At 46.7% G+C, this 11,085-nt stretch overlaps 1 protein-coding gene across 1 annotated transcript; it reads right to left on the reverse strand.

The window, feature by feature from the left end:
* Positions 1-979: 979 nt before the first annotated feature.
* B3galt9 (beta-1,3-galactosyltransferase 9) lies at positions 980-2,335 on the reverse strand. Its single transcript, XM_051166475.1, has one exon. It carries the CDS (start codon positions 2,180-2,182, stop codon positions 1,208-1,210), a length of 975 nt encoding a protein of 324 aa, XP_051022432.1. The 5' UTR covers positions 2,183-2,335; the 3' UTR covers positions 980-1,207.
* Between the last annotated feature and the right edge of the window lie 8,750 nt (positions 2,336-11,085).

The raw sequence follows: 11,085 nt of genomic DNA on the forward strand, positions 1-11,085 counted from the left end.
GTAAGAGTCAGTTTTTCACATTGAAGGAATCTATGAAAAGCCCGATGACACTTCTCACCAAAACAGAAAAAAGGTTGTAAATCGTGTGGATGCAAAAACTCATCACACTAGCCGGGCGGTGGTAGCACACGCCTTTAATCCCAGCACTTTGGAGGCAGGGAGGGACAGGAGGATCTCTGAGATGAAGGCCAGCCTGGTCTTCAGAGTGAGTTCCAGTACAGCCAGGGCTATACACAGAAACCCTGTCTCAAAATAAATAAATAAAAATAAAAAAGAAGAATGTGTGTGTATGTAAAATTCAATAACAACAGAAGCAATTCAAAACCATATTTAAAAAGCCCTAAATTGACATTTATCAAAAGAAAATACACAGATGGCCAACAGAACTGGGCACAGATATGTAATTGGTTGGTCCCAACTGCTCAGAGGCCGAGGTAGGTGGGTACAGAATTCACAACCATCCTGGGCATCCTAACATATCAAAAAAAAAAAAAAAAAAAAAAAATCCACCAAAACTAAAGCCACAAATAGCCAAGGTAAATGAAAAAATACCATTACTATCCATCAGGGAGATGTAAACTAGATCCACAGTGAGCTGTCACTCTCTACCTATTGGACAGGCTGAGGTAACAAGGACAAGAAGATAAATGATGTTAGAACTAAGTTGTAACTGGCTGGTGCGGTGGTGCAGCCTTTAATCCCAGCACTTGGGAGGCCAGAGGTAGGCAAATCTCGGTATGGGTCAGTGAGATGGCTCAGTAGGTAAGGGTGATCGCTGGCAAGTCTCATGGTTTGAGTTCCATTCCTAGAATGCACGTGTTGGGAAAAAAAACTAACTCCTGTTCTTTGTCCTTTGGTCTCCATACATGCCCTGTGATGCACACATGTATGTGTGTGTGTGATAGATATATCACACAATAAATGTAAACATTTTAAAATATATTGTTACAATATATGTAACAATAAAATCTAATGGTTTTTCTGAAAGATTTTTATTTTGAAAAGAATCACACCATCCTAACTTAAATGTCTTAAGCATCAACAAAGAAGATGTCAAGGTTGAGTACATCAGAACACTAAGAACATTTTGTGGTTTTGCTAAGTATGAATAAAAGTTCAGAGAAGCTACACAACATAGGGACAGAGGGTTTCTTCTATTACGGGAAAACAGCAATTTACAAACAAGACACTTAAAATCAAGTGAACACTAATCTCCAAAATACACAGCATTGTCACGTGCAGCCCCCATGGGAACGTGCTTAAAGCTGCGAAGGTATGTCAGAAGTTTGCAGGAAATGAGACTGTAGTAAGACTCCAACAGCGAGCACTCTTTCCCATCATTCATTTCTTTCCATGCCAGGGCAGTTTCAGCATCAGTAGCTCCTGAGGATGTAAAAATGAACTTGTAGCAACATCTGTTATATGTGACATGTCTTTCCCCAGAAAACCTTGAACTGTGGATGGGTACAAGGCCCACAGACTTAGCACAAAGACCTACAAATACATCAGCGGGCACCACAATCGGCACTTCGTTCACAACCACATACACCATCCGAGCCACATCCTGGGACATTATAAAGGCTTCGCCACTGCAGTAGTCTGGGTAGTATTTTTCAGGATAGTCACTAAGAGGGACAAACTCTTGGCTGTGGGGGTCTCTGTTAGGCATATCCTGGTGAACAACTCTTCCTAAATAGATACCTTCCAAGTGTCCTTTCAGATTGAGAAGATAGTCTACCAAGCCTGGTAGATTGATAAACATCTCTTCGTCAGCTTTGAGGATGAACAGGGCATTAGGGCAGAAGGCTACAGCCCACCGGGTCATTGAGATGACCTTCAGGGTTCGGTTTTCAGAACTGTCCAAGAAGAGTCCTTCAACGATATCATTATTCTTCTGAGACTCCACGTCTATGCCTTCCTGGGTAGTCACCAACGCCGGCATCCCTAGAGCAAACAGCGTGAGAATCGGATAGCCTTGGACGCTGGTCACACTACCCCAGGTTTTCCTGATGAGCTCCCTTCTTGTTCCATTCCCTGGGCTACTGAAGATAAGCGCGAGCAAAAAGATGGTCTTCCCGCTACACACCTCGGGCTGGCTCAGGACATAATATTTGGAGGGGTTGCTTCTTAAAGAGTCCATGTTCAATTTTCTTGCCTTGTTCTTAATTTCAAGGATTTTCATATCTACGTGAGGCAAAGAACGTAAAAAGTATTCCTCCACCAAGTCAGCTCCAAAGAGCAAGGCATGAAATAGCACGACGTTGAACAGAAGGAAGCACCACTGGTGAGTGCGGAGCCTGCAGAGTGTCACCTAAGTGAGGAAAGGAGTTACATCCTTTAAGCTTTGTTTCCATCCCTCCGCATTACCCCACCCCCGCCCCCCTGCTCCAGTGCTTAGCAGTGCATCCTACTCTGAGCGTGCGTTCTAGTCACCTCTCTCTTCTAGATCACAGTCTCCCGGGTCACAAACATTACATTTCTCCTCCGGTCCAGCGTTTGCCAGAAAGTGGACCCCGGGCATAATGTTAGGTCTTTGCTTTCATGTTTGGATGGGAGTTTATGGATATAATTATAAAATAGACACTATGTGGGACACTGGAGATACAGAAAAGGGTCAGGCACAGATACGCTGATGCCACGTATCGGGTGACATCACTGCGGTTAAAACTGACCGGGAACATGTATATAGCCTTTGAATGGAAGCGCTTGGATCAGTTTCCTCTCCAGTTACAGAGGTCAAGGGCGGCTTTCCATGATGCGGTTGCTTTGGGTGTCCACCATGCCCTGGCTATTTATCAAACATTCACATTTTAGTATAACTCTGCTTTTAATCTAATACTGAGCGAGAGTCTGGTTTGAGAGCGTCCCCTCACCCATCTGACTCATCTGTTGATATGGGCAGATTCCTAGTATCTGCAGAAGGCAGTGTCTTCAGAGACCTAGGTGTACCAGGCCCACTCCACCTTACCCAAAGAGATGGAGAGTGCCCATTTGGAAAGGGACATACGGATTTATAACAGAGCTAGGGACTTTTACAGGAATCAAAACTCTATTTATTATGACTTTTCTATTAGGAAGCACCTTACAGAGTTACCCCTGCTGAGCGCTTGCTGTGTGCCGGCCACTGCGCTAGGCACTTCATTCTTTGTTTCATGTAGTGCCAGGGGATGCCCCTCTCAGGAAGATTAACTTCAAAATAAAGCTGGGCACCTGAGGTTTACTACTTTGCCAAGAGCCCACAATGGGTAAGGGACTGAGTAGGCTCTTAATTTGAACTCGGATGCATCTAACTTTCACCCATAACCACCTGGGAATCCTCCCTGCTGCTTTCCCTTCGCCACATGGGCAGAATGGGAGAAAACCAAGCAAAGCACACCCGTACAGTTACAGACTGCAGTACTTACCACGTTTCTCAGGAGTCACATGCAGAACAACCTATCTTCATAGCTATCAAATGCTTCAGAGATGATGGAAACTTACCTGCATGTTGTCTGTGAGCAACTTCGGGGCTTTGGAAATGATTCAGCTCATATGCCAAGCTACAAGCAAGAGGGCGTTGGACAGCTCCAACTGGCAGCGACTGCAGCCGAGTATTACGAGCCTCAACCTTTAAGGGTAAGGTTTCTTGCTAATCGCCCTGAGCTTGTGTCCCAGAACATTGGCTGCCTGCATAGGATCTGACAGTGAGTGAGTCTCGTGTTACGGCTAGTGAGAATCCAGAACAAATGGGAAAAAAGCAAACCTTTTCGTGCCTCCACCCAGTGTGTCTCACAGAAAAGACTCCTTATCACCGTGCTGAGTTCCAGGGAAAATACATGTAGAAGTTCAGAGAACCCTCACCTACATCATGTTTGCAAGCCCCCGTGTGAGGAATAAAGCCTAACCCCAGTACCTGCACATGGTAAAACTGTCCTAAGCATTAAGGAATACAAGTAATTTTTTTTCTCCCCCAAAGAAACATCATATATTCAGGTCTTATGTGTGCCTCATTGGGAGGGGTTCTTCATTCCTGGATTATGTTATGTAAAGTATTTACCAAATCAATTGTATGAAATACTGCTGGAGGGCCGGGCGTAGTGGGGCACGCCTTTAATCCCAGCACTCGGGAGGCAGAGGCAGGGAGATCTCTGTGAGTTCGAGGCCAGCCTGGTCTACAAAGTGAGTCTAGGACAGCCAAGGTTACACAGAGAAACCCTGTCTCAAAAAACCAACCAACCAAACGAGAAATTCTGCTGGGTGGTGATGGTGATGCACACTTTTCATCCCAGCACCCAGGAGGCAGAGGCAGGCAGATCTCCAAATTCCAGGCCAGCCTGGTCTACAGAGTGAGTTCCAGGACATCCAGGACTACACAAAAATTTTGTCTAGGAGCGGGAGAAAGGGAGAGAGAGAGAGAGAGAGATAGACAGACAGACAGAGACAGAGAGAGAAACGAACCACCACACCTGAGTCACATGAAACCTTGTCTCAAAACCACCCCACAGAAAAGAAATACAAATTACTTCCTTCAGGTAAGCTTTGTTTGAAAATGCCACAATGAAACAATAATTTGTATGCTAATTTGAAACATAAGTAAAAAAACTACTGGACAATGAAAAGGAACTATGACTACACACAGAGACACACACACAGCCGAACTACATGAGATCATGCCTCAGACACACACATGCACATGTATACATGGCAAGCAGGTGTTAAAGTTGTATGTTCTCTCAACAGTTATCATCCTTCTTGGAATTTTTTTAAAATCTTTTTTTTTAAGATTTATTTATTATTTATACAGTATTCTGCCTGTATGTGCCTACACACTGGAAGAAGGCACCAGGTATCGTTATAGATGGTTATGTGCTACCATGTGGTTACTGGAAATTGAACTCAGGACCTTTGAAACAACAGACAGTGCTCTTTTTTGTTTGGTTGGTTTGGTTTTTGGTTTTTGGGGGGTTTTCAAGACAGGGTTTCTCTGTGTAGCCTTGGCTGTTCTGGACTCACTTTGTAGACCAGGCTGGCCTCGAACTCACAGCGATCCACCTGCCTCTGCCTCCCGAGTTCTGGGATTAAAGGCGTGTGCCACAGCGCCTGGCCCCAGGCAGTGCTCTTAGCCTCTGAGCCATCTCTCCAGCCCAAAAACTTTTTTAGATTAAAAATAAAACTTTCCCAACATATTTTTATCATTTGGGAATTTCATATAATGCACCCTGGTCACACTTACTTACCAGTCCTCCCAGGCTCACTCTCCCACCCCTCTACTCTCCCCTCAGCCCACCCACCCAAAAAAAAAGAAAAAGAAAAAGAAAAAAATACACCAAGACCAATTTGTGTTGCCCATATCCTCACTGGAGCATGGTCAAACTCCCAGTGGCCAGCTCTTAAAGAAAACTGAGTCCCCACCCCTCCCATACCAGAAACCATCAACTGTGAAGAACATCTTTATCATGATTCTTTTGTTTGTTTGTTTGTTTGTTTTTTCCAGACAAAGTTTCTCTGTGTGTCAGCTCTAGCTGTCCTGGAACTCGCTCTGTAGACCAGGCTGGCCTTGAATTCACAGAAATCCACCAGCCTCTGCCTCCTGAGTCTGTCACTACTGGCCAGCTCTTTTTCTCTCTCTCTCTCTTTTTTTTAAATTTAAGTAATTTATTCAGACTACATCTCAGCCGGGCGGTGGTGGCACACGCCTTTAATCCCAGCACTTGGGAGGCAGAGGCAGGTGGATCGCTGTGAGTTCGAGGCCAGCCTGGTCTATAAAGTGAGTCCAGGATAGTCAAGGCTACACAGAGAAACCCTGTCTCAAAAAACAAAACAAAACAAACAGACTACATCTCGATTGTTATCCCCTCACTTGTATCTTCCCGCTCCACCCTCCTTCCCTCTGTCACCCTATTCCCCTCTGCTAGGTCTGTGACAGAAGGGGACCTCCTCCTCCACCATTATGATCACAGCCTATCTGTAGTCTGCTTACTTGCCCTCTGAGTACCACCAGGTCTCCCCACCAAGGAGACATGGTCAAATAGGGGGCACCAGAGTTCATGTCTCTTCAACAGTCTGGACTGTTTCTTTTCGGGGAGGGTGCTGTCTGTCATTGAAGCCTTCAGTGTTTTTCGTTCTCAGTTATGAATCTGCAGTCATTAATACCACTGCACAAGAAGCTTCCTTGCCCATTGCAGCTGGCAGCAGCCTCGATCATGGACTTCCACATGGTCTCCTGTGGCAGCTCAGACCACAGACATCTCCAGAGTCTCTGGAAGCAGCACAGAACATGGACCTCAACATGGTCTCCTGTGGCAGCATGGATCATGGACGCCAACATGGCCTCAGGCAGCTAGCTGCACAGTCCACTGACATCGACATGGTCTCCAGCAGCATCACCTGCCGCGGACATCACAAAGCCTCCGGGGGCAGCCCAGACCATGGAGGCTCAATCTAGAAAATGAGGCAGTCTTCGTCTGGGATATCTGTTGTTGCTCAGAGTCAGGGTGGCTGTGAGGTTGGGCAGCACCCTCAGGGGCTGTATCTGCGAGAGCTGAACCACCATACACCACCCTGCTGGCCCCGTTTTCCCTTTGTTGGCCCTTGTGGCACTCCCGGTACCTGCTACTTCTTAGCTCTTCTCTCTGCCAGCTCTGTTCCACCATCTTTCCTGTCTCTCTAGCGCACACTTATTAAAGTGGCATTGCAATCTGCCGTGTGACACACAGTATCTTATTTTGCCCAAACAGCTTTACATGCAAATACAGCATTAAAAACGAGCCATTCACGTGGCTCAAGGTTCTAAAGCACCATAAATACTGGACTACCTCTAAGACTCATCTCGGATGTCCTGTTGTTGCTCAGAGAGAGTGATCGTGCGACTGGGGCAGCGGTCCGGGGGTCAGGATCCGATAGTGCTCCAGGCTCCTGCATCCCTGTCCTCAGCAATGGCCAACCAGCCTGCTCCCTGGGCACGACCAGCGCAGTCCAGGGTCTCCTCCCACCAGCAAAGTGAGCGGGGTGAGTGGTGCCAACAGCAGCAGCAATGGCTCTATGCCTTGGGCCGGCCTGTGGGCCAATTGGCGGGCGACAAGGCAAGACTGGACCGCTGGGAGAGCAGAGGACCTACCCTACTTGGCAATGGTGTGCTCCTTTTCCAATCTTGGAAATTTTTACCACATGGGAAAGTCTAACTTGAAACCCCAAATTAAAAAGACTTTTGTTTGTTTGTTTGTTTGTTTTTTGAGACAAGATCTCTGTGTAGCCTTGGCTGTCCTGGACTTTGTAGACCAGGCTGGCCTCGAACTCACAGTGATCAGCCTGCCTCTGCCTCCCAACTGCTGGGATTAAAGGGCATGTGCCGCCATGCCCAGCGCTAAAAGGGCTTTTTATATGTACTAAATCTAAAATGTTTCTTGTATTTAATAAAGTATAATTCTGTTTTTGCAATTTTATCTATCTATCTATTGATCGATCGATCTATCATCTATATATTTTCTGATTACAAACTCTGCTGCCAGATCTTTTCTGGGCCTCAAATCTACAGTTTAGTTTCTCTTTCTTTCTTTCTTTCTTTCTTTCTTTTCTTTTTTTTTTTTTTTTTTTGGTTTCTTTGTGTAGCCTTGCCTGTCCTGGATCTCACTCTGTAGACCAGGCTGGCCTCAACTCTGCCTGCCTCTGCCTCCTGAGTGCTGGGATTAAAGGTGTACACTACCACTACCCAGCTCGCTTTCTTTCTTTCTTTTCTCCTCCTCCTCCTCTGTCTCTCTCTCTCTCTCTCTCTCTCTCTCTCTCTCTCTCTCTCTCTCTCTCTTCCTCCCTCCCTCTTTCTCTCAGTTTATCAAGACAGGGCTTCTCTGTGTTCTGACCTGGAATTCGCTATGTAGATCAGGCTGGACTTGAGCTCAGAGATCTGCTGCCTCTGCCTCTCAAGTGCTGGGATTAAGGGCGATAGTGGCACACACCTGTAATCCCAGCACTTGAGAGGCAGAGGCAGGGGGATCGCTGTGAGTTCAAGGCCAGCCTAGTCTACAAAATGAGTCTAGGACAGCCAGGGCTACACAGAGAAATCCTGTCTTGGGGGGTGGGAAGTGGGCCACCACTGCATGGATTAGTTTCTTTTTCTATGAAAGGGTCACAAATATTACCTCTGGGAAGATCTATTTGAAATTTGCAGTTTGCTTTATCAAACACCTTCCTGCTGAGGTTGACACCAGTTCAGCAAATGGATATTGGTGCATGGTTTTCTCTCCAACCTCCCCTTTCATACAGGCTGTCAGGTCTGTGTGTTCATCTCTTCCTCAATTTTATATCATGTTGTCATCAATCAATCTCTGGTGTAGCTGTCTAAGTGGCTTCCTGTTGCCCATTAGATCAAATTTGCTCTCTTGGGACCTGAATTTGAGAACCAAACACTTGTCTTCCACCACGAATATTTCTAATGCCTGAAGTGTTCTAGATGGCGTCAGGACTCTTGAAACTTTGCTGTGGTCTACTACTAACTGGATATGTGAGTCTGTTGTCTAGATTGCATGCTATGTCTGTATTGAATTATTCTGTCCAGTACGGCAGTTATTAGCCAGCTAGGGCACCTCTCCCTGGCCCATGCCACCCCTTGGCAGATGAATGAAGGGTGGCGCCAGCTCTTATCACCCAGCCACCAGGGCCAGCTCAACTGTGCTACCCAGGTGTGGTGCAGGGGCCACTCTCTCTAGTGCTGCAACCAGTTAGAGGTGGGGCCAGCTCTGCACAACCCTTGGATGTCAACAAGGTCCCAGGTGAAAGCCCAGACCAGGGACACACAGACGGCCTTTGGTGGTGATATGACCCATAGACACTGAACAGACCCCTGCTGCCACATAACCATAGACCCAGACATGACCCTCAGCAGTACAATGGGCCAGGTGGAAGTGCAGGCTGTTCACACCCAGGCTATCCCTCTCCATTTTTTTTTCTTTTTTTGTTTTTTGTTGTTTTTGTTTTGTTTTGTTTTTGAGACAGGGTTTCTCTGTGTAGCCTTGACTGTCCTGAACTGGCATTGTAGACCAGGCTGGCCTCAAACTCACAGCAATCCGCCTGCCTCTGCCTCCTGAGTACTGGGATTAAAGGTATGTACCACCACTGCCTGGCTCTACAATAAATCTTACACCATGAAAAAAAGTGCTAAAAATGTTGCTGCTTTTTGTCCAGTCCTGAAGTCAATGAGATGAGAGTATGACTGGAACAGAGGAGGGTTTAAACATTGTTAAAGCATTGACATGGCTCAGGAGGTTAAAGGGAAAGAACCAAATCTTGTAAGTTGTCCTCTGACCTCAATACATGTGATACCGCAAGTACACACACATACACACACACAATCTTTATTATGTATATAGGTGTTTTGCTTGCATTCCTAATGCCCAGACCAGAAGAAGGTGTCAGATCCCCTGGGACTGGAGGTATAGACACTTGTGAACCACCATGTGGGTGCTAGAAACTGAACTTGGGTTCTCTGGAAGAGGAGCCAGAGCTTTTAACTGCTGAGCTATCTCTCCAGTCCCGAAAGTTTAATTTTTAAAAAGCCCTGTCAGACTAAGAAAAATCAATATTAGTGTTAATGGTAAATACTTTAAATCCTTCTTGTAAGTCCACCTATAAACAAGAAGCTGGTGCTGCGATCATTTGACTCCCTAATTAACAACTGTTGGGTTCTGCCTTGTGCCCTCGCTGCCTTCAGTAGAGGAACTATTAGTCAGATAACCAATCTACACTACCCTTATGGCAACACCAGCTATCTTGAACACTCCAAAGATGCCTTGAGAAAAGTGCACAGTTGCAGCTGATTGCCCCAGCTCTTGAAGGTACAACCCAATTCAGGGCTGTATGAAGCAGTTTGTACTGGTTTCTGGCTATCACGAGTGTTAGTGAAATGTAAGTGAGCCTGTCACTACCTCTACCTACACCAGAGGTGCAGCACTTCTGGTGGCCTAGCAGCTTCTCTGAAGGCTGTGACTGCTCCTAAAGAAAAGGGGGGGAAAAATCTGTGATTGGGCCAAACACACATTTCCATACCTGTGACTAATGCAGACCCTTCTCTGGCCAAGTAATCAGCTGTTCAATCATGCAGGGAGGCGGCTGGGAAGACAGTCTCCCGTGCCTCCCCCTTGTGTCGCAACATTAAGCCTAATAGAAGGCTCTTGTCCCAGTGATTTTTTTTTTTTTTTTTTTTTGCCAACTTTCAGTGGTGTGGACTGAGTTGGTAACACAAAGAGACAGCAGAGATGGGGAGATGGAGGCGGGGGGGCTCTTGCAGTGGGAGCATAGAAAGCCTGGAAAGCAGCAAGCTGTTTGGTGGCTGAAGGAACAGCAGCAGAGTGGCCAGGAAAGGAGAGACAGAAGAAATACATGGCAAGAGAGGGCTGACCGATCAAAGTTTCTAACAACTGAAAAGAAAGAAACTACAGGTCCTGCTCCCCGACCCGCCCACCCAGTAGATCTTGAGCTTTTAATCCCCCTGCCTCTGCCTCCCACGTACTGGGATTACGCACATGGGCCACTATGCCCAGCTTGGCTGTTAAGCCTTTAAAGCTAAGGTTCTCAGGGACTGTGGGGCAAAAGCTACAACAGTAGCAGGTGTTAAGGGCTAAGGAATTACCTCCTCCTCCTCCTCCTCCTCCTCCTCCTCCTCTTCCTCCTTCTTAGTATTTTGAGACAGGGTTTCTCTGTGTTGCCTTGGCTGTCCTGGACTCACTTTGTAGAACAGGCTGGCCTCGGACTCACAGCGATCGGCCTGCCTCTGCCTCCCGAGTGCTAGAATTAAGGGTGTGCACCACCGCAACCAGCTGGAATTACCACTTCTTAGGTTTACACAAGAGGTGTGACCCTTGCAGAGCTAAGCGTCCAGATACTCAAGGCCTGTATAGAAACTGTTAACAACCACCCAGTTCTTCCTAGTTCTTCCAGCTGTCTGCTTGATGCCCTGGTGGTAGGCCCGTGAGCCCCAGCTGTCAGGAAGGGCAGCGGCAAGGTGGATCTTTGAATTCAAGGCCAGAGCGAGTTTCAAGCCAGGCAGGACTACACAGAGAAACTTTGTCTCAAAAACAAAACAATGCTGGGGCTGTGGTGGCGCACGCCTTTAAT

The sequence above is a fragment of the Acomys russatus genome, chromosome 24 (assembly GCF_903995435.1).
Source record: "Acomys russatus chromosome 24, mAcoRus1.1, whole genome shotgun sequence".
In the NCBI taxonomy this organism is placed as follows: Eukaryota; Metazoa; Chordata; class Mammalia; order Rodentia; family Muridae; genus Acomys; species Acomys russatus.

Excerpts from the sequence above, each read along its gene's own strand:
- B3galt9 (XM_051166475.1), bottom strand. The coding sequence starts at position 2,182 with ATGAAAATCCTTGAAATTAAGAACAAGGCAAGAAAATTGAACATGGAC.